Source organism: Mirounga leonina, unplaced genomic scaffold (assembly GCF_011800145.1).
Source record: "Mirounga leonina isolate KUSES-001 unplaced genomic scaffold, KU_Mleo_1.0 Mir_98, whole genome shotgun sequence".
NCBI classification, from domain to species: Eukaryota; Metazoa; Chordata; class Mammalia; order Carnivora; family Phocidae; genus Mirounga; species Mirounga leonina.
The window spans coordinates 2,353,747-2,378,245 of NW_023270921.1; the positions used below are offsets into that span (position 1 = coordinate 2,353,747).

Genomic DNA, 24,499 nt, shown 5'->3' on the forward strand with positions numbered 1-24,499 from the left:
CACGTCATTGCAAATGGCAAGATTTCAGGTTTTTTGATGGCTGCATAATATTCCATTGTATGTATAAACCACATCTTCTTTATCCATTCATCTGTTGATGGACATCTTGGCTCTTTCCATAGTTTGGCTATTGTGAAAATGCATTGCACCAGCACCTGAATGTTAATGCCACCAAGTACCAGCACCTGAAGGCCAAGTACACTAAGAGTTGGACACAGCAAGTATGGACTAATACAGTCTGTGTACAATGTCCATTCTCCTCCATTCTTTTTCTTGGCTTACTTTTGCCATATGTGTGATTTCTTGGAAGGGCTTATTAATGGTCGGCCCCACACTCAGTTCATTTTCCCCTTGTCCCCATAACTCTGCAACCTCAACCTTTTCTTACTCCCCTCCACTGAAGCCCTTGTATTTAGCATAGCATTTATTTGTGAGGAATTTAACATGCCTTTAAAATCATGCTAGTATTTTTATTTGGGTTGTTAGTGGTTTTGTTTGTATTTTGGCTAAAAAGTTGTGTAGGTTTTCAGTAGGCTGCTCCAACTCTATTTTTACCACAATCTGTATTATTTTGACATGAGACTGTAGAAAACATGAGGTTGCTTTTAGGAATGGTTATATCACATCGTAATAGACGTGCCTGTATTCTTACAACTTCGACTGCATACATTTTGTGGAATAGAAAAATGTCAATAACAAAATTTGCTCTGGGTCTATTTGAGAAGTTTCCATATGGAGGCAGTTTTCCAGTTTTTTATCCTTTATATTTCAAAGTGCTTTAGAGTTCCCAAATGGTGTTCACATACAGAATCTTATTTCAATCCCAGAACAATACCACAAGGATCATTATTGGCATTTCTACTTGACAAACTTGGAAATTGAGGCTCAGAGAAAGAGAAATGTTTTGCCTAAGGTAGACTGGCCACAAAATTCTGGCTCTAATTAGTTATTCTATTCAAATAAACATATTTTGAGCACCTATTTTATGCAAGGCACTGGAGATACAGAGATAAATAAGATGAAATCTAACCCTCCTCCAACGGCTTTCTCCCTTCTTCCTCCCATTGATGTAGGGACTCTTTTCAGCTTGGGCTGGGTGGGGCCAGGTAATTTACTCCATCCCAGAAAGGCAACAGCCTTGCTAGTTTCCTAGAATAGCTGGCACTCAGGACCCTGGCTGCTCTAGACAGGCTGAGGGATACTCAAGACAGGCTCCTGACCAATAGGCCTCAGCCTGTTGCCAACTGGAAGTCTGTCGCTTGATTGTGCTCCCTCTCCAGACCCTCCCCTATTCTAGCCTCTAACCATGACATTGTTTTACCCAGTGGAAACACAGCTGCAGACTGAAGAAGGCCTGCTTCCTCTAATCTTTCTGCCTTGTGTGAGCTGTAATTATATCCCAGGGTTGCATAGTGAAGATGGCTTATCATTGCTTCATGTGCTCCATATTGTGGGATATAGAGCTGTGAACTCAATGAAGAGCAAGAAATTGTCATCTCTGGGTTCCCTCAGTAAACTAGCCATGGTGTCTTATGCAAGATATTTCAACTGCTGGGCCTCAGTGTTCCCTCATCATTTAAGGACACTGGCTGATTAGGTGATCTAAATAAGGCTTTTTTCCAGCTCTGGCCTTCTGAGATTCCTCAAGGGCATACTTGGGTTTATTGAATGTGTGCTCAAAGGAGAGCTCCAAGGATCCAGGTCCAAAGAGCTTTATTACGGTAAGGGAGGTCTCTCAGTGGTGCTTTCCTGAGATCCTTCTGAACCTTAGATACACCTTAGAGCTAAATACAGACCAAATGATCAAAATGAAAGCACCTGATTTGGATGGAGTGTTTAAGCATTTTATTTTATTATTTTTTATTAAGGTATAATTGGCATACAACGTTATATTAGTTTCAGATGTACAACATAATATTTTGATATTTTTAAGCATTTTAAATAATCACAAATTTTAAAAAACATTAAAAAAACCTATTATAGAAAGTACAGAGTTATTTAAAATACACAGACATTGGGCCCCTCTGAGGCTCAGTAAGTTAAACATCTGCTTTAAGCTCATATCATGATTCCAGCGTCCTGGGATCAACACAGGTCAGGCTCCCTGCTCAGCAGGAAGTCTGCTTCTTCCTCTCCGTCTGCCTCTCCCCCCAGCTTCTGCTCTCTCCCTCACTCTCTCTCTCAAATAAATAAATAAAATCTTTAAAAAAAGAAGGCAGTACCTTTAAAAAAATAGAAAAATAAAATACAGAGATATTAATAAAGAAGATACATATTTTTGAGACCAGTTCAAATTATTTTTGATCAATAAAATATTAGAGAAGATAATCATTTTCAAAATTAATGAAAGGCCTATATGTAATATTCAAAATACTATCAATTTCATTACTGGATTAAAAATATCTAATCACAAACTTTTAAATATATGCCTTAATAGTGAGTGACACTGAAAGCTATTTTATTCTCTCTGACACCCCAGTCTTTTCCTGCTGTAGGAAAACAGAGCTCACGTATCTCTAGAGATCTCTTCTACTTGTAGTTTTGATCCCATGATCCTGCTTAGGCAGAACCCACAACCGGTTAAATGTTTATTTATTTGGTCAATGTTTAGCCTGTGGTTGGGCATTTATATCCCAATGGGGACTGAGAAAGCAATACAGAGTTGTGAAATAAGGCAAAGGAAGAAAAATAATTGGAAACCAGGAGAAAACATGAGAAAAGGAAGGGGAAATTGACGAATAGTGCTTTTACCATTTCTTTTTCATGTCTCTTGAATGCTTAGAAAATAGAATACATTATCATCTGCCTGTAGTGGCTTTACAAAAAAATTAAACATATCAGCACTTACCGATTTATTTCACAAGTATACAAAATATCATTAACATGTTCTATACTTCCCAGATAGGTGGTATGTCAGATGTTTGCAGAGTTATAGCTTGAAGAAAATGGACCCAACCTTAAGTGCTGTATTTGTTTTATATTTTCATACTCAATGGTCTGTGACCTAATTTCTTTCAGCCCTGACCATGCCTTGTTCTATGGGTTAAAAAAATACATGCACACACAACTATAAATCACATATCAAAATACATTTGAATATGTACCTGAAGCATCAAAATTTTAATATCTATCCTAATTTGTGTTTCCTTTTGTCTGCCATTAAAGATAAAATAGCTGGGAAGGTTGTTCTCTCTTAATGGGCTGATTAGTAACCAAGTAAAACCAAGTAAAAATGTACTTTTACCTAATGAAATGGCAGGAAGCCCAATTTGCAGAATGTCCAATTATATAATCCTGTATTAGCCACCAAAGAAAGGTATTTATATCTTATTGTTTTAAATAGGAAAAATAAGGATGGACGATTCTTTAAAAAGCAAACTGAGTAAAAGGTACGCAGGAACTCTACGTATTGTTACAATGGCATGTGAATCTACAAGTACTTCAAAATACAAAGTTTAATTTAAAAAGCATATTGTTTCATTCTTCTGTATATAGCTGTCCAATTTTCCCAGCACCATTTATTGAAGAGACTGTCTTTTTTCCATTGCATATTTTTTCCTGCTTTGTGGAAGATTATTTGACCATAGAGTTAAGGGTCCATATCTGGGCTCTCTATTCTGTTCCATTGGTCTGTATGTCTGTTTTTGTGCCAGTACCATGCTGTCTTGGTAATCACTCCTTTGTAATATAGCTTGAAATCGGGCAACGTGATGCCCCCAGCTTTGTTTTTCTTTTTCAACATTTCACTGGTGATTCGGGGTCTTTTCTGATTTCATACAAATTTTAGGATTGTTTGTTCCAGCGCTTTGAAAAATGTCATTGGAATTTTGATCGGGATGGCATTGAAGGTATAGATTGCTCTGGAGAGCATAGACATTTAAACAATGTTTTTTCTTCCGATCCATGTGCATGGAATATTTTTCCATCTTTTTGTGTCTTCTTCAATTTCCTTCATGAGTGTTCTGTAGTTCCTAGAGTATAGATCCTTTACCTCTTTGGTTAGGTTTATTCCAAGGTATCTTACGGTTTTTGGTGCTATTCTAAATGGAATCATTTCTCTAATTTCTCTTTCTACAGTTGCATTGTTAGTGTATAAGAAAGCAACTGATTTCTGTGCATTGATTTTGTATCCTGCCACATTACTGAATTGCTGTATGAGTTCTAGTAATTTGGGGATGGAGTCTTTTGGATTTTCCACTTAAAGTATCATGTCATCTGCGAAGAGAGAGAGTTTGACTTCTTCTTTGCCAATTTGAATACTTTTATTTCTTTTTGTTGTCTGTTTGCTGTTGCTAGGACTTCTAGTACTATGTTGAATAATAATGGTGAGAGTGGGTATCTTTGATGTGTTCCTGATCTTAAGGGAAAGGCTCTCAGCTTTTCCTCATTGAGGATGATACTCACTGTGGGTTTTTCATAGATGGATTTTATGAACTTGAGGAATGTTCCCTCTATCCCCATACTCTGAAGAGTTTTAATCAGGAAAGGATGTTGTATTTTGTCAAATGCTTTTTCTGCATCAATTGAGACGACCATATGATTCTTCTCTCTCCTCTTATTAATGTGTTCTATCACATTGTTGATTTGTGAATGTTGAACCACCCTTGCATCCCAGGGATAAATCCCACTTAGTCGTGGTAGATGATCCTTTTAATGTATTGTTGGATCCTATTAGCTAGGATTTTGTTGAGGATTTTGGAATCCATATTCATCAGGCATATCAGTCTGAAATTCTCCTTTTTGATGGGGTCTTTGCCATTCCCTAACACCATACACAAAGATAAATTCAAAATGGATGAAAGACCTCAATGTGAGACAGGAATCCATCAAAATCCTAGAGGAGAACATAGGCAGTAACCTCTTTGACATTGGCCACAGCAACCTCTTTCAAGATTCATCTCCAAAGGCTAGTGAAACAAGAGCAAAAATGAACTTTTGGGACTTCATCAAGATAAAAAACTTCTGCACAGCAAAGGAAACAATCAACAAAACAAAGAGGCAACCCACAGAATGGGAGAAGATATTTGCAAATGACACTACAGACAAAGTGCTGATTTTTAAGATCTATAAAGAACTTCTCAAACTCAACACCCAAAAAACAAATAATCAAGTCAAAAAATGGGCAGAAGACATAAACAGACACTTCTCCAAAGACGACATACAAATGGCTAACAGACACATGAAAAATGTTCATCATCATTAGCCATCAGGGAAATTCAAATCAAAACCACATTGAGATACCACCTTACACCAGTTAGAATGGCAAAAATTGACAAGGCAAGAAACAACAAATGTTGGAGAGGTTGTGGAGAAAGGGGAACCCTCCTACACTGTTGGTGGGAATGCAAGTTGGTACAGCCACTTTGGAAAACAGTGTGGAGGTTCCTCAGAAAATTAAAAATAGAGCTACCCTATGACCCAGCAATTGCACTACTGGGTATTTACCCCAAAGACACAGATGTAGTGAAAAGAAGAGCCATATGCACCCCAATGTTCATAGCAGCAATGTCCGCCAATAGCCAAACTGTGGAAAGAGCCAAGATGCCCTTTAACAGATGAATGGATAAAGAAGATGTGGTCCATAAAGACAATGGAATATTACTCAGCCATCAGAAAGGATGAATACCCACCTTTTACATCAACATGGACGGGACTGGAGGAGATTATGCTAAGTGAAATAAGTCAAGCAGAGAAAGTCAATTATCATATGGTTTCACTTATTTGTGGAACATAAGGAATAGCATGGAGGACATTAGGAGAAGGAAGGGAAAAATGAAGTGGGGGAAATCGGAAGGAGAGATGAACCCTGAGAGACTATGGACTCTAAGAAACAAATTGAGGGTTTTAGAGGGGAGGGGGGGGATTGGTTAGCCTGGTGATGGGTATTAAGGAGGGCATGTACTGCATGGAGCACTGGGTATTATACGAAAACAATGAATCGTGGAACACTGCATCAAAAACTAATGATGTAATGTATGGTGACTAACCTAACATAATAAAATTAAATTAAATTAAAAAATAAAAACCATATTGTTGTATGTTTAGGGTGAGTAATTGAGATGCTTTGTATTTTGTTTCTTGTGGTAAAGTATATATAAAATAAAATTTACCACTTAACCATTTTATTTTTTTTAAGAATTTATTTGAGAGACAACACAAGTGGGCATAGAGGGGCAGAGGGAGAGGGAGAGCAAACTCCCCCTTGAGTGCAGAACCTGATCCAGGCTCCATCCCAGGACCCTGAGATAATGACCTGAGCCAAAGTTAGACGCTTAACTGACTGAGCCACCAAGGTGCCCCTGCTATTTAAGCATTTTAAAGTTATAATTCAGTGGCACTAAGTGCATTTGCAATGTTGTGCAACTGTTACCACTATCTATCCAGTTCCAGAGCTTTCTCACCACTCCAAATAGAAATCCCAAATCCATGAAGCAATCACTCCCATTTCTCCTTCCTCTGAGGCCCTGAAAACCACAAATCTGGTTGATTCATGTTGTAGTGTGTATCAGTACTTCATTCCTTTTTATAGCTGAATAATATTCTATTAGATGGATATATCACATTTTGCTTATCCATTCATCAGTTGATAGACATTTGGGTTGTTTCCACTTTTTGGCTATATGAATAATACTGCTATGAACAATCGTGTACAAGTTTTTATGTGAACCTATCTTTGGTGTATTAAACTTGGAGGTGGAATTGTTGGGTCACATGGTAACTCAATGTTTAATTTTTCAAGGAATCACCAAACTATCTTCCACAGGAGCTACATGATGTTATATTTCCATCAGCAATATATGAGGGTTCTAATTACTACAAATAATTACTACTAATTACTTTTGCCCATTTTTTTAATTGGGTTGTTTGCCTCTTTGTTGTTGAGTTGCTTCGTAGTTTTAAAGGAAATGGACTCCAAAGGGCTTCAGTTGTGCCGAAAATGTTCCTTTTCCAGATTTGGGTGGCAGTTACATGAGTGTGTTACTTTGTGCCCTTATGTACATTTGTAAAAAATGAGGATATGTGCCCTTTTCTGAAGGTATTTGTTTCCTAGGGCTGCTGTAACAAATTATCACAAGCACAGTGGCTTAAAGAAACAGAAATTTGGGCTAGTATCAAAAGGACAAGAGATAATAAATGCTGGTGAGAGATGGAGAAAAGGGAACCCTTGTGCACTATTGGTGGGAATGTAAATTGGTATAGTCAGTATGGAAAACAGTATGGAGGTTCCTTAAGAAATTAAAAACAGAACTACCATATGATCCAGTAATTCTACATCTGGGACTATAGCCTGAGAAAATGAAAACACTATGTCAGAGATATCTGCGCCTCCATGCTCATAGCAGCATTATCTATAATAGCCAAGACATGGAAACAAATTAAGTGTCCGTTGACAGAAGAATGGATAAAGATGTGATACACACACACACACACACACACAGGAATATTATTTAGCTATAAAAAAAGAAGAAAATTCTGCCATTTTTGACAACATGTATGAACCCTGAAGGCATTCGGATATAAGTGAAATAAGTCAGACTGAGGAAGACAAATGTTGTAGGCTCTCACTTACATATGGAGTATTAAAAAACAAAACTAAACAAAACCTAACTCATAGAAAAAGAGATCAGATTTGTGGTTACTAGAGGTAGGGAGTAGGGAGAGAGAGGATTGGATGAATATGGTCAAAAAGTACAAACTTCCACTTTTAAGATGAATAGTACGGGGGATGTAATGTACAACATGATGTCTACAGCTAACACTTCTGTATGGTATATATGAAAGTTGTTAAGAGAGTAAATCAAAAACTAATGATGTATTTTATGGTGACTAACATAACATAATAAAATAAAATTTAAAAAAAAGAGAGAGTAAATCAAATCCTATGAGTTCTCATCACAACAAAAACATTTTTGTCTCTTTCTGCGTGTGTGTGTGTATATATACATATATATATATATATAATGAATGTTAACTAAACTTGTACTTATTTCATGACATATATAAGTCAAATCATTATGCTATGCAGCTTAAACTTATATAGTGCTGTATGTCAGTCATATGTCAATAAAACTGGAAAGGAAAAAAAGTAAAAACAAAAACCCAGAAATTTATTCTCTCACAGGTCTGGAGGCTGGCAGTCCAAAATCAAGCTATGTTCCCTCTGAAGGATTTAGGGAAGAATCTTTCCTTGCCTTCTCTAGTTTCTGGTAGTTCCTAGAATTTCTTGGCATTTCATGGCTTGCAAACACATTTCTTTAGTCTCTACCTGTCTTCACATGTCTTCTCCTCTGTGTTTTTAGTTCTAGGTATCCCAAATCTCCCTCTCCCTTTTTATGAGGATAGCAATCAGTGAATTTTGGGCCCACTCTAAATGCAAGATGATCTCATCCCAAGACCCTTAACTTAATTACATCTGCAAAGATCCTCCTTCCAAATAAGGTCACATTCACAGACACCAGAGGTTGGGACTTTGGACATATTTTTGAGGGGACACAATTTATCACCCTATACTGAATATATGTTATGCTTTAATATTTTTTTTAAAAAAGTCTTTAAGAAAAGAAATGGTAAATTTTTTTTTAAATGTGGTAATCAGTTTTTGTGACAAAAGATCTATAGGTTAGGGAGAGAAAGAAAATTGTATAAACTTGCCACCCTATAAGGAAGAAATTCTTAATCAGTTTTTGAAAAATGTCTTCAATAATTATGATTGTGGAAAGAACTTTTCAAGTAAGGCTTTCAAAGGACATTTATGTGGGGTTTCTTTTTCTTTTTTTGAGAGGAAACTAATGAGAACAGTACCATATTCACATACATAGAAAATACCTTTTAAGATACTAAAGGATTTGGGGGTTTTTGGTATTGCCAAAAGCAGGACTCCATTAAAATGTCCAGAAAGCATATTTGTGTGTGTGTGTTCACACTGTTACACATGATACACTCTTGTTTTTTGTTGTTGTTGTTGTTTGTTTTTGTTTTTGTCAATTATGAATAATTAAATCATTGTTATTGTTAAGACTTGGGCCTTTGACCACTGTGATCCTCAACTTTGGTATGGTTTGCAATTGGCTGAGGATTCAGGTCATAAAGGCATACTATCCTAACACTTAAGCCACAGCACCTTTGTATTTTAGTGTGACATGTAGCTTATGAACAATTTTGTTAGGGTCTCATTTCATGCATCAGTTAAATAAATATGTAAATGAAGTAATCCTTTCTTCTTAAGAATGACATTTGACCTAATATATTAAAAGTTATTTGAGTTCCCAAATATAAAAAAAGCTAATAAGTGTTAGTAGTTCTGTGAAAAGTTGTTTTACTATGAGAACATATAAATTTAAGAATTTGGACAATAGCCTTATTCAGAAAACTAAAAGCTTCTTAGAAGCCAATTTTCTGGACCCTAATGCAATTCTGCAATGTTCCTTTTTTTTCTTTTTTTCTCAGTGCAATCTCTTAAGAAATAGATGACAAAGCTTTGATTCATCACCTTCTCAAATTGTCCCCATTATATGTCTTCAAAGATAAATTTTGGAAGCTCTTAGGTGCCCAATTGTTTTGAGTAAGTCCTAAGTATTCACCAGGGAGTATATCTTTAAAAAAACAAAAACGAATTTTTTTTTCTGTCCTTTCTTTGACAGGCATTAAAAAAAATAACAGTCATTTTTAAGTTGATTGGAGTTCATCCAGAAAATCATTACTTGCTGGTAAAAAGTTAAAAATTAAGGAAATCCAATTTTTTTTTTTTAAAGATTTTTATTTATTTATTTGACAGAGAGAGAGACAGCGAGAGCAGGAACACAAGCAGGGGGAGTGGGAGAGGGAGAAGCAGGCTTCCTGCCGAGCAGGGAGCCCGATGTGGGACTCGATCCCAGGACCCTGGGATCATGACCTGAGCCGAAGGCAGACGCTTAACGACTGAGCCACCCAGGCGCCCAAGGAAATCCAATTTTTGAAATTTTTCAAAAAGTTCTTTTTATACTTTTAAAGTAATAGGCCAAGTATTTTATAAAGTGTCCACACAAATTATATTACTGATCTTTCATCATAGTACGGAATAGTAGTTGCACTCAAGACATGAAGGAAAAATATGCTTCCAAAAAAAAAAAAGAAAAGAAAAATATGCTTCAGGGTTTGGCTGGGAAATAACTGACATACAACAGAATCACTCACCCTCGTTTTTCACTGTAGTTTTTTGCTGTAGGCGCCAGGCAGGGTGTCAGTCTGTGGAGGGGCAAGCTGGTGCCTCATTCAGCTCTGCCCTCCTAATAAGATCAGCCTGCCACAAAGCAGCAATTATTCTGTAGTGACATCACCACCATCCTGCCCTTTTGCCTGTATTTAAATGAATTATTCTTATGTTGCATAATGGAAGATTTCAACTTTAAATCTGACCGGGCAATGAAAGTCAGTGTGAGTTCTGTGTCATGTTTTCATCTGGCTTTATTTTTAACTCATGGTGATGCCTCGAGTACAGACCTAAAGTACTGAAAGCATTTTCTAATGTGAAATGTAGAGTCTTCCCAGGGAAATTTTGCATATTTAATCACCTGCCTAGTCAACTAAAAAGGTGTCACACTTTTTCATAGTACATAAAGGACTAACCAAATTAAGTCCCAAGATATCTATTTCCTATTCTCTTTTAGATAGCACAGACCTGGGGTGCCTGGGTGGCACAGTCAGTTAAGCGTCCGACTCTTGATTTTGGTTCAGGTCATGATCTCAGGGTCATGAGATTGAGCCCTGCATTGGGCTCTGCATTCAGCACAGAGTCTGCTTGTCCCTCTCCCTCTGCTCCTCCATCCGCCACCCTCACATAAATAAATAAATAAAATCTTAGATAGCACAAACCTTTTCAATGACTAAATAGGAAAGAAAGAAAAAACAAAACTAGGGGGCGCCTGGGTGGCTCAGTCGTTAAGCGTCTGCCTTCGGCTCAGGTCATGATCCCAGGGTCCTGGGATCGAGCCCCGCATCAGGCTCCCTGCTCGGCGGGAGGCCTGCTTCTTCCTCTTCCACTCCCTCTGCTTGTGTTCCCTCTCTCACTGTGTCTCTCTGTCAAATAAATAAATAAATCTTTAAAAAAAAAAAAGAAAAAACAAAGCTAGGATTAAGATTTATAAAATTGGCATCCAAATTACAGGAGTCACACTACAGCAATCACTTATGGCCCCTGGGATTTTTTTTTCTTTTTTAACCTCATATGGTTAATTATTTGATTATGCCTTATGTCTCACAAATAACTAAAGCTCTTTGAGGGCATGGCTAATGTTTATTTTGCCTTTTAATCACTCATGGCTCTTCCACACTACCTTGCACATGATAGGTGTTTATTAGTGTGTGCTGAATGAATATAACACATGCAGAATGTTTTTACATACAGACATTTATTTACATACTTGTAATCTATATACAGAGCAGGCTAGTCTGTTTTTCTCTCTTACTCTGTCTTTTTAAAGTTTTTAATGGCCTTTGGGGGAAGTAAGAAGGAAGCATTGAGTCAGGTCATGGTAGCCATCTGTTTTTCTTAGCTACCCTGCCTCGTTCTTCTTTCCCATCCTTCCCCCAGCCACAGTGGAGCAATGAAACTGAAGGGGGACCACTAACTGGACTAGACAATATCTCACTTCCCTTCTGTATCTTAGAATTCTCTCTTTCCCTCATCTGGCTTTTACTCTCACACCATTAAATACCTTCTTGGCAAGAATGAAGCCTGTGTCTATTCCTGAGTGTCTTGTTCCATGATCTTCACCACCAGACAAGAGTCTACAAAAGTTGCCAACCTGATATAAGAGAGTTGAGTACTTGGATTGGCTGCCTTAGAGTTAATCAACTGTGGCCAGGAGGGTGAGATACCAGATGGTTCATTTTAAATCTGATGCTCATTCTTGGGCCAGTCAGCTATAGTCTGGATCCCCCAGTGTCACTTAAAAACATGGTAGCACCCTCTGAAACCCTTGGTTGGAATAAGGTAGTTGCCATAAGACGGTAGTTGCTGACTTCTGGTGAAATGGAACAGCCAACTTAAGTAATAGGTAAGGTGTAAAACTATAATGTTTTATGATTTATCACTATAGAAGTCATATATTAGGAAGTCATAATTAATTCTTTGCAGTTTCCCCTAAACTCAACAGTTTGATCAAGGGTCAAACAGATTTTTCTTGCAGGATATAAAACATATAACCACTTACTACCTACCCTATGTTAGAATAGAGAACGAACACTATCACTAGAAACCTGAAAGCATATTTAAATACTGACAACAAATATTCTAGGTATTGAGAAGACCCTTTTTATCCTAACAGAAATATCTAAATCCATATATATTTTTTCATCCCTGACTCCCCCCGATCCCATTGCTCAAAGAGTTTAATTTTGTTTGGTTGTTTTTAGTTGTTTTTCTCAAACTTTTTGTTTTGGTAAGCCATCAAAAACTTTAAAATTGGAGTGTTAACCTTGGTGTAGTATCACTAGATGGAAAAGATGTCCTTTCAAAATCTTTGAAAAGACAGTAAAATGGCCTTTCATGAGGATAAGCTACTATATAGAACCCTCAGGATCCTGACTATCCCCTCATAAAAAAAGTATATCCAGTCTAATCCACTTAATTATCTTTCCATTTTTATAAGATACAAATTTTCTTTAACTCTAAGGTCTTAAAAATTCTCATGTAACATTCTGTAATATATCATGGGCTCCCTTCTGGGAGGAAATGTGGTACTAGATTCCATTGATGTCAATGGAATGTAGTCTTTGTGGTTGCTATTGATTTGGTTGTGCTAATTTCTGCCCCTTTAAAGATCCAAATAATAATTTAAGATTAGAGAGTTGCAAGAATACATGGAATGATTAGAAACAATGAAGTCAGCAAGCTTTCTAAAGTTGCAATACTTAAGGAAAATTGTCAAATACGCATGCTCATTCATCTGCCATAATCCTGCTCTATCCTGTTTAACCTTACTGGTAAGTGTACAACTCCTTGGCATTTTTCCTTCCATCTTTATATGTTTATATTCTCAGAAGCAATGTTCAGTACACCTCTGGCATGCTGGACAGTTCTAAACTGAGTGATGACCTGTTTCTTTTACATCTTCCCTGAGTGCCTAGTGTTTGTGAAATAAAGATGGCCAGTGGAAAATCAGTAAGTGTTACTTGACTTACTTCCATATTTTTTAAACTTCTCCCAGAGTAAGGAATTATGAGTTCCTGGAGCATCACATTTGTCTCTTTCTTAATATAACTCTCAGTTCCATGATTTGGATCGTCTTCAGTTCTCTGAAGAGGCAGACACAGCCATATAAATAGCACAGTCCAAGAAACTAGACTGTGGACAAGGACTGGAAAAGAAATAGTGAAAATTCTAGCAGTCAGTTCCTTTTCAGACCAGTGTATTTGTTAAGCAAATTGGAAACTTTGGCTAATCATAGTATTAATCTCATTCCTAAAATCTTGATTTTTTGGCCACCAGCAATATCCACCAGAGTGTGAGTATAAGATGCAGCTGCCATAGCAAACCATCCTTGGTCAGATCTCCACATGCCCTTGTTCACCTTGCCTGCCTCTGAAATATCATATCTCCCCCTTATCCTAATCATGCCTCCTTATATCTTCTTCTACAGACCCCCCACCCCTTACTCTCAATGTCATTGATAGTGAAGGGATTGTAGAAAATGAGAAATGGGTAAAGATAATTAAGATGATACATTCAAATTATTTTATTTTGTGTCTCCTTGCAGCTCCTAGAAACAAGAATAGCATTGTGTTTGTTCTAATTCTGTGTTGAGATACGAAATTTTAAAAATTAATAAAATTAAAAAGAATTAGAGAAGATATATCATGTCAACACATCTTTAAACATAATAATAATTATACAAAAAATATTTAGAAGTTCTTTTTTCTCTTGAAATTCTTTAAACTAATAAGAAAATTAAAGACTTAGAGGAGATGGGGGGTGGGGGGATGGGTTACCCCGAAAAAAAACCCAAAAAGTCATTGTAATTATAAAGCAGGCTTCATTTCATATTCCAGTAAATAGAGAAACCAATAACCTCTTTTAAATATATGAAAGAAATATTTCTGAAAATAACACAAAGTATTATTTTTTCAGAGGAGAATCTTATATGGTTGATTTGGTATAATGGCATTAAACTTTTCTCGAAATGAAAAAAAAAAAAAAGAAAGAAAATTAAAGGAATAACAATAAACATAAATGTGCCCAGTGCCCAGATTTGCAAAATCTAAACATTGTCCCATAATTATTTATTTTTCATGAGAAATAGAACACTATTAGGATTTTTTAGAAAGCCCAATAATGAGCAAATCTCTTCGACAATGAAGCTAAAACTGATTGGGAAATGACCAAGAATCAGAATGGAGCATGGCTGATGAATGAAATTTCCACTATTAACCCTTAGACGAAGCTGACTTACCCTCCACCCCCAACTCAGAGTCTGATACAGGGGAAATAGAACAAAGCATTATTTTGTTTTTGTTTTTGTTTTTTCTGTAGGCAGGCTCACTTCTTTTTTTTTTTTTTAAGATTTTATTTATTTGCGAGAGAGAGAATGAGAGACAGAGAGCATGAGAGGGGGGAGGGTCAGAGGGAGAAGCAGACTCCCTGCTGAGCAGGGAGCCCAATGTGGGACTCGATCCTGGGACTCCAGGATCATGACCTGAGCCGAAGGCAGTCGCTTAACCAACTGAGCCACCCAGGCGCCCTAGGCAGGCTCACTTCTAAGAGAAAACAAGTAAGAAAAGACTGAGCTACCCGTACAGCTTCTCTTTCCAAACTCACCAATCATTTAAGTGTGAAAGGAGACAGACATAGATACAGACAAGGAGGGTTACACCTCACAGAGCTCCCTTCCATGAAGAAAGGGAAGTAAGCATTTTCCTCTAAAAACATATAAAGTTAAAACCACATTTTTATTTCCTTTTGGATCCTATTCTCTTCCTTCTCTTGCCCCCAGTCCACAGATAACCTCTACTCGAATTTCAAGATCCTTGTATATAACAAGTACTTGGTCACCAGGATTGTGATTCTAAGTACTAGTATGCTTCCATTTAAGGAAAATATTGGCTGCCAGGTCTTGGGGATTTTGATTATAACATCTGTATTTACTTCAATTACCAGATACTCTAGGAGACGAATGGAAAGAATGTAAAAGATGATGCTGCTAGATAGGAAGAGAGTTTGAATCCAAGGATTTATTGCTCAACTAATGTTCTAAGTGCTGAAAGATCATCATAGTCTTAGCAACAACAATTATAGCTAAGAAAACAAAATTGGAGCTATCTCAAAACAGAAAAGAAAGCATCATTAAGTTATCTATTTCCTCTGAAAAGAAAACAAGCATTCTACTGACCCTTGCCTTCTGAAATATTTCAACATTCCAGGCTACTGAGATTTTTCTTCATCTTTTATAAACAAACCCATGTCCTTTAAAATACTTTCTGATTTATTTTCCTTTTTTTTTCAGATGAACCACAAGTTATATTCATTTGACTTCCATTATTTTCTCTTGATAAACTGAACAAGTTTTAAATCGAACAGAGGTACCAAAAAACTATTGAATGAAGAGAAGGTTTGGTAATGAATGATAAAATGAAAACTAGCTATAAAAATTAGCTAGGAAGGGAGGGAAATATTGTAAAGAATCATTTTAGTCTAAGTGCTAGTATATTATTAGGGACATCTAGAAAAATTAGCCCATTACATGGTATATGAGAATCAATAAGGCATCTCTTAATCTATGCAATTTGAAATTGCCAATTAAAACTACTGGGTAACTCTAGGATGAGCAACTATTTTCTTATAGACTTTGTTTTTGATTTGGGATATACTGGGGATTACACAGTATTTTATTTTGTTACTTAGCTTCATGAAGCTTTTAATTTATTAATGTTAATGATTGACCACTTGTGTGTTAAACCAGAAAGTATTTAGATAACCTTATTCCATCAAAAGAGGAATGTTATAAATCTGTATACTTTGCCTCCTGCTTCTGAGCATTATGGAAAATAAAAAAATATGAAAGTTTAAGGCAAGTTAAAGCTAATACCCCTTTGTGGTCCATGGCAAAATAAAATATAGGTAGATCATTTTATATGTTGATTGTATTCCTAAAACCTTGCATAAAAATCAAGACATTTTAAAAAGTCCAGGCATACTCAATCCTTGAAAAAATATTATAGTTGATTCAAAATGCCAGTAATTACTTTCCAGTCTAAATAATCACAACTTAATTTAACTGATTTTTTCACATGTTGGAATTTTTCCATTCATTTCTATTTTGTGTTACACATAAGTGTGTTTTCACTTAAACAATTTTAGTTCCTAACTACAAATTGTACAATTAAGAGAGAATGGCTTTTGGATCTTTTTTTTTTTAAGATTTATTCATTTATTTTAGGTGCGGGAGGAGCAGAGGGAGAGGGAGAAAAAGTTTTAAGCAGACTCCACATGAAGCCCCATGCAGGGCTCCATCTTAAGACCCTGAGATCATGATCTGAGCCAAAACCAAGAGTCAGCTGCTTAACTGACCACACCACCCAGGTGCCCCACTTTTGGCTCTTTTTATACCATTTGTACATTAGATAACTGGATAATCTTTTGCATGTTTTTGAGATGCTTTTGTTTCAATCTCAGAGTCACATCTTACCCAGGTACCATATGCATTGTGTCCGTAAATGCCTGAGAAGAAAAACCTGATTAAAAAATTCTACCTTTGGGACGCCTGGGTGGCTCAGTCGTTAAGCGTCTGCCTTCGGCTCAGGTCATGATCCCAGGGTCCTGGCATCAAGCCCCACATCGGGCTCCCTGCTTCGCGAGAAGCCTGCTTCTTCTCCGACTCCCCCTACTTGTCCCTCTCTCACTGTGTCTTTCTCTGTCAAATAAATAAATAAAATCTTTAAAAAAAAATTCTACCTTTATTTACAGATTTTTTCAATGAATTATGTTACTTTACATATAATTTCTTCTCCATGATATTTATGAGCCAGTAACACATTGCCAATCCTGTTATTTTCGCTAATGTGCACAAGAGGTGGTTTCATGGATCAGGAAAGCAAAGAGGGAGCATACACAGTGATATGAATTATTTTAAATTTCCTAATTTCTATTGGAGTTATTAAACACACAAACAAAAAAGAAGTAGAATTCACTCTCTCCAGTGAAGCAATAGAAGTATCTGAAGTAGTAAACCTGTGTCACACACTCCAACATGTGTATGGACTTCAAAAGCCAGTACCCAAGGCATCCAGAAAAATTTTCCTATTGAATCTGTAGGAGAATCAATAATACAACCTGTTAGTGCCTGGAACCATTTATTTTACAGTTCATACTACCTCTTTGCTTTCCTGGGCCTCAGAAGTACCTGTTATGCATGCTAAGAAAAATAAACTTACTGACAATGTCTTACTGTCTCACTGAGAAGATACTATATGTAAATAAAATCTACTGAAAATTTTTCATTAACAAAAGTACAAATTTCATTCATACTTTTACACATCCAAAGACTTTGTATCTCACATTTCAGTGTAAATTCTTGAATAGGATGCAACCCTGCTCTGTTCTAAAGTGTAATACGCCTTTCCCCATGCAGCACTCCATGCTGTGTAGTCACAGAAATTAATGAGTTCAGCTCCCAGGATGCCAGGGCAGCTGGAGAACAGAGTTCTGTGCTCACATTGCTTGCACAAACACGCAAGTCATGTTTCCCACAATGGGGTCCAGGGACTCCTGAGGTTCTGCAGCTTTTTCATCCTGTAAAAAACAGAGCCAGAAGATGATGGTGATAGGGTGGAGGCATTGGGAAACTGAGACTGTTTAAGAATTTCAAGAGAAGGGACAGTCTGAGAAGAGCTGGCAGAGTAGGCAATTATTTGTGGTGGAAGGATATGGGAAAAGAGCAGATGTCTGTAGATACTACAAAGGAAAATAAACACTGTGAAAGAACAAACTTATGTAGAAAAATTTAAAAGGGGGATTTTTAACAAAGGATGTTTGGGAAACACTCCATTGGAGTTTAATATTCTGGGCAGCATTTACAAAAGGGTACAAGTTCTTACAGCCAGAATGACTTTTATATGAGAACTCTTCATTTCTGTGTTTATTCCATCCTGTTTCATTTAACAAACTTGTATTAAACACCTACTATGTGCCAAGAATTAGGCCTCCTTGCCTCCTTTCCACCAGCCAGATACAGATACACACATAAACACACACTCACTTTGAAGTTCAAATACCATATGTATTAATTGGAGGCCCACAGGACGTTAGCACTAAAGTCAAAACAATTCACCCACTACAGCAAGCTGCAGTTAAAAAGCAACCTCCCAGGATGAAACTTGGAAAATGCTTGAACATCGAGGTGTTTATTTGGATTGGCTTTTCTGGACTTGCTGATAGAGGTAGATATCATGCTGACATATTACATCATTTCTGATGAAAGAACTCTGAATGGTGGGATTGATTGAGCCAGACTTTCCTCTTACATAATTGTATAGGGAAGTTTCAATTGCTTGGAGACGGTGAGTTGGGTACAGTATTTTTTCCAGAAAATATGTATTCCTGTATTTGAGACTATGATACCATTTCCAAATACTTGTGTTGATTCTACATCAAGGCTCAAGGCTCTAATGTTGTTTTTTTATTCTATTTTTATTTTCTGTTGTCTTCACCACTGGATTTCTTTGTCTCATCCTTCTCAAGATTGCAATGCTGTAAAAATAATCACTTCAGATATCAGATCAACTAGAATTATGTAGTACTATATTTTTGGATAGATCCAGTTACACTATCAAACTTTGTCTTGTTTAAAAAGATTTTTCTTTATTTTAGAGAGAGAGAAAGAGAGAGCACACACAAGCAGGGGGAGGGGCAGAGGGAGAGGAAGAGGGGGAGAAGCAGGCTCCCCGCTGAGCACAGCGGGGTTCAATCCCACGATCCAGAGATCATGACCTGAGCTGAAACCAAGAGTTGGATGCTCAACCGAGCCACCCAGGTACCTCTCAAATTTTATCTTTTAAGGTAATCATGTACACCAAAATTAAGATCCAACTCACTTAGCCATCAAGAGTAATTGAACTAATTAAAATTTCAGATTTATAGCACTGATATTATAAAGATGTTTCATTATACATTGCAAGTGAGGAAAAGGGCTTTCAATACCAACAATCTCATCTTCCTCTCAGTTTTTAGCCCTTAAATATATAACACATATAATCATATTTGAAAGAGAGCAAGCCTTTGCATTTCTTTTCTACCTGAACATGAATGTTTTGGCTGAAATATCTCATGATGCTTTATCTAGAGCTCTGCAGGCATGACTTCTCTCCTTACTCCAGTCATCCCCCTCATCCCCATTTTCTTAGCCATGGCCACTGTAGAAGGCCTCTTTCCCAATTTTGCTTCTCAGAAGATGTAATTACATGGACTAATAGTAACGTTGCCTTCTCCTAGCCCTTTTCAGTTTTAGCGATAAGATGTAGAAATCAAATTAATGTGAATTTTAGGAATCCTGGGGAAATGTGGGCAAATTTCTCTGCTATCCTGAGCCTCCTTCTCTTCATTTGCATAGCAGTGATAATAACACTAACTGTAAGGTTGTGGGGAAATTATATGAGAAGGAGCATGTGAAGAATAACACATAGTAATTATGTTGTTATTATTAAGGGAAAAAAATTCCTCTTTTGCTGGTACATGTGAAATCAGAACTTAATTTTGACATCTGACTATTGTCTATGTCTTATTTCCCATCATTTTCACCCTATATGGCCCCTTAAGCCCCCTCAGCTTTGTTTTTGTTTTTTGACTTTGACGAAGAATAAGTATGATTTTTACTTTACCTCTGGTACATAAAGTTCCAAGACAACTTAGTATAACAAAATGAGCATCAAACTCAAAAATACAAGAAGCTGCTTTCACTGTTTGTGCACTTCTTTAAATCAAAAGAATAAGATGTAAACTATTTTTTTTGTCATCTCCTGTGCTTCAGTCTCTTTGGTGCCTTAGCAAACATGAAAGAGACTGATTTACAATCACTTTGGGCAAATTGCCTGTAGAATTCTGAAGACAGGAAATGAAAAAAAAAAAAGTGCAGCACACCCCCCTCCCCCCGGACATTCCACACAACATGTGGAATAAACAGGCCTAAAAAGGAAACCAAAAGCTCTCGGTCTTATATTGAGGAGTATCATGAATGGCCTTTGGGAGAACATATATTAAAGACAATAAAGTGCTGGAAAAATATTTCAAGAGCAGGTGAACTTGAATCTGACTAATGATAATCCTTTCCCCGTTTGGTCTAAAAGATGGTGAGTACTTTTAATTTAGGTAAATTATGTCACCTGCATCAACATTATGAAAGAGGGTTACCATATTACAGGCTTACACCTCTCAAAGCTTAACAGGAATTGAACTTCCCGGGGATCTTGTTGGGGTGGAGATACTGGTTCAGGAAATCCGAGTGGAACCTGAGATTCTGGATCCCTCACAAGCTCCGGGTGATGCAGATGCTGCTGGTCTGCAGGCCAGTTGTTTTTCCATCATCTTCTTCAACAAAATCATGGGTGGTGGTGTTCTGGTCCTTATCTATAGAATGGTCATTTTCAACTTGGGCAGTTTTGGTCCCAGGAGAATTTGTCAGTGTCTGGAGACATTTTTGATCTCCATCACTCAGGGAGTGCTACTGGCATCATGTGGACAGGGACCACAGATGCTGCTACAACATAAAGTATAGAATTTCATAACAAATCATTTTCTGACTCAAAACGTCAATAACACTAAAGTTGAGAAATCCTGTTGTAGACGTACTACTTTGTGTCTCTGTCATATCAAAGATAATCTGTTGCAAGTTTTCAAAAAAATAAACCTGTGAGAGAAGGGTAGGAGCATGTACTATTTAGTTTGGAGTAGAGCAAACCGTGTTTAAAACTGTCTTCAAATATGTGAAAGGCAATTATACAGAAGATGGTAACCAGCTGTTCTCCATCACACTTGAAGTAGGAGCAGGAAATGTACATAAATGGACCTATGCTAGCCTTCCATTCTTTGTCTGCATCTTCCACGCGAGCCAGGCAAATCTCTCTATGATTTTGCAACCGTATTTGTCCCCTTGTATGTCTTATTACTTGTAGAGACCCTCCCAAATCCTTGGGACATATTTTCTTCTCACTGCCAACTTGAATCTCTCCCTCCCTTTAAAAATCTAACTTGAAAGTTTCCATCTCCATTAAGTCTTTCTTAGCTAAAATGAAATAGTTGTCAGTTCAGCTCTAACTTCAACCGGTACACTTTTTCCTTCAGTGTGTTTATTCTACAAATATGTTATTGCCCATCTGTGTACAAGGAGTTAGGCTAGATTTTGAGAAGGGATAAGAAAGATAAGGAAGAGAGTCCCTGCTTTTAAGAATTTTCCAAACTAGGCGGGGAGAAATCACACAGAGATAATTACAATGTAAATAAAATAGTATTTAATAATTATTTCCATGAGAGATATTCAAAAAACGAAAGAGGAGGATTTAGTAACTAAAAAGATTATTTCCAGTTGGAAAGATCAAGGAAGACTTTATAAATAGGTATACATAAATATCTTTCTTTAAGAACAAAATTTTCTCTAAATTAGTACAATCCTGTGCAACAAAGAAACAATAATGTTAAAATTGAAGATTATGAATTAGAGCATAGAATGAATTCGAGTTTGGATTTAGGGTTTATAATGAGTAAGGAAAGAGAATTTTTCAAGATGTGTGTAACTGTATCATGGTTTTAATAAAGAACAGTGAATTTAATTACCTCTGAATGTGCCTTATGATGCTTGTAATTTTATAAGGGAGTGCTCTTTGGGAAGAATTCTCAGTTGCATCTAGGAGAGGAATGTTTTGTAACTTCACAAGTATACTTTAAAAAGTAGTACCAAACATGGAATTTGGCACCATCCATTTGACAGAATTTGGCACCATCCAGAACCCTTTTAGGGGAGAGTCTCACTTTGTAAAGGGTTTTCGTTACCTGAACTTTAAGGAAATTGAAGAGAATTAACTCTCATTGAATACCTAGTGTGTGTCAAGCACTGAGTAAGCTCTTTAGATATGTCATGTGATTTAGATAGATCATGGACAGCAACCTGTGAGGTTATCACCACCAACACTATACAGAGGCTCTAGTGTATTAGGGTAAGCTTTCTGTCCACTGCTTGATTGAGAGGGAAGCAGAGCAAATCTCAGGCCTGCTTAGGAAGCCATTTCTGGGTGGAGGCAATCAGCTTGCATTCCCTTTGGAAGCAGCAAGGAGAAAGCTTCCTCCCCTGAGGATTTAAAGGGTGATTCTTGCATCCTTCATAGTGAAAACAGGAAAATGAAGGTGTTTACATTTCATTGGTGACCATGATTCACTGTAGGGCTCATTACTGGAAAGCTATCTGTAACCACATTAGGCATATACAAGCATGAGTTTTTGCCAGCTCTCTCATATTCTGAAGTCATTAGCTCTGGGAATGGTACAGCTACTAAATTTCTATAGGATTTTGTTTGAATATTAGTACTTGTATTCTTTAGTTGTTATTTTCAGTCAGTAATACAATTAATACTGTAGACCTTTCTTGCAGTTCTCATTTTTTGAGCATCATTGCTCTTTTGAACATGCCTTTCATAATTCAAAACATTATGGAATCTCAGTTAACTCTGTGTAACTGGACTTTGTTTTCTCTCTTAAAGTTGTTCTAGGCTTCTGCGTATCATTCAACGTTGATGTGAAAAATTCAATGACTTTCAGTGGCCCCATGGAGGACATGTTTGGATATACTGTTCAACAATATGAAAATGAAGAAGGAAAATGGTAAGCCGGTCAATTTTGTTGTGTTGTTGTTTAGTTTTTTTTACAAGGTAATGGAAAATATTGTTTGGTTACAGTTTGTTTTATGAATGATACTTCAACAGAATGAATCATGCATGATAGAAATTGCAGTCTAATCATTTGGTAATGGAAACTGACACAGTAAAAAAAAAGGAAAATTCCTTGGCAGTACTAAAGGAAGTGGTTAGTGATTTCTGTTGAAACCCGTGTTGACCTCAAGGAAGGTCCTTGTGCAAAATAGTCATTGTTCTGTAATTGTTATTCTGGCAAGCGTTCTTTAATTGTTCTCATTCTAGAGAACAATTCAGCTGGAAGGATTGAGAGGTAGATGAGAAGCGATCTTGAAAGGGTTAATATCACTTCCATAAGATATTATTGAGCTTACATTTTTGGTGATGTACTAACCTACTGAGTTTGGTTTACTGTTTACAATGAACCTTACTGAATTTCTTTTATACGCTTTTAAGCCCATTAGTAATGATTCAGTTCACTTCAGGTATGATTTTTAAAGTATATTTAACCTGTTGAAAATTACACAAAATTAATATTAAAGCTCTTTTACTTTATATTTAACATAATTTTTAGTGCCTCTTGTTTTGGGGGGAAAAAAAAGAACAAGAATTTGTTAAACTTTGCTTCAGTTTAATAAGTTAAACTATTCTAGTAACAAAAAGAATAATCAAAAAGAGATCTATGCCTCTTAGGAAACAGTAATCTATCACTCTACTATATTTCACAAATGAAAAAATATGGATTTTTTGACATTTCACTTTATCTTTTAGACTTCATTTGATCATAAGCCCCCCCAAATGATCAATAGTAAGAATCTGAGTTCTCACATTTTCTGCATACAAATATTATATCCTAGGTACAAACTAGAATTTGTGGAGGTGTTTCACTCTCTACTCTCCTTACAAATATCTTAGATGAGACATCTAATAATAGAGTATGAGTTTTGTATTCTTTGTCCTTCCAACCTACACTCTCACTTACCACCACACCCCCACCCCATTTAAGGTTAGACAGGTAAAATCATCTCTCTAGACACCAGTTTTATTCTTTTAGGCATTATGCCTGCAATTCAGGGAGCTCTGCCTCTCAGAGAATAATGTGAGTGGGCCAAGTATAAGCTACAATAAACTGAAACTCAATTGGGCACCTGGGTAGCTCAGTCAGTTAAGCATCCAACTATTGATTTCATCTCAGGTCATGATCTCAGGGTTGTGGGATCAAGTCCCGTGTGGAGCCCTGAACTGGGCTCCGCAATGGGCCTGGAGGCTGCTAGAGATTCTCTCTCCCTCTGCTTCTCCCCACCTATCTCCCTATGCTCCTCCCCATATGTCCATCGACTGATGAATGGATAAAGAAGATGTCGGGGTGTGTATATGTACACACACACATAATGAAATATTACTCAGCCATCAAAAGAATGAAAAAGAATGAAATCTTGCCATTTGCAACAACGTGAATAGAGCTAGAGTATATTATGCTAAGTGAAATAAGTCAGTCAGAGAAAGGCAAATACCATATGATTTCACTTATATGTGGAATTTAAGAAACAAAACAGATGAACATAAGTAAAAAAAAAAGAGAGAGATAGAGAGGGGCAAACCATAAGAGCCTCTTAACTATAGCAAACAAACT

At 36.8% G+C, this 24,499-nt stretch overlaps 1 protein-coding gene across 2 annotated transcripts in view; it reads left to right on the forward strand.

The window, feature by feature from the left end:
* LOC118006650 (integrin alpha-1) overlaps positions 1-24,499 on the forward strand; it is a 170,675-nt gene that overhangs the window by 34,977 nt on the left and 111,199 nt on the right. The window contains exons 1-2 of one of the 2 annotated variants that reach the window (XM_034999365.1): positions 20,268-20,316; positions 22,717-22,837. In XM_034999365.1, coding sequence (XP_034855256.1) covers positions 20,283-20,316; positions 22,717-22,837 — 155 coding nt within the window. In that variant the 5' untranslated portion in view covers positions 20,268-20,282. Of the gene's footprint in view, positions 1-20,267; positions 20,317-22,716; positions 22,838-24,499 lie in introns of those variants that run through there. The other variant, XM_034999364.1, reaches the window with a different exon arrangement.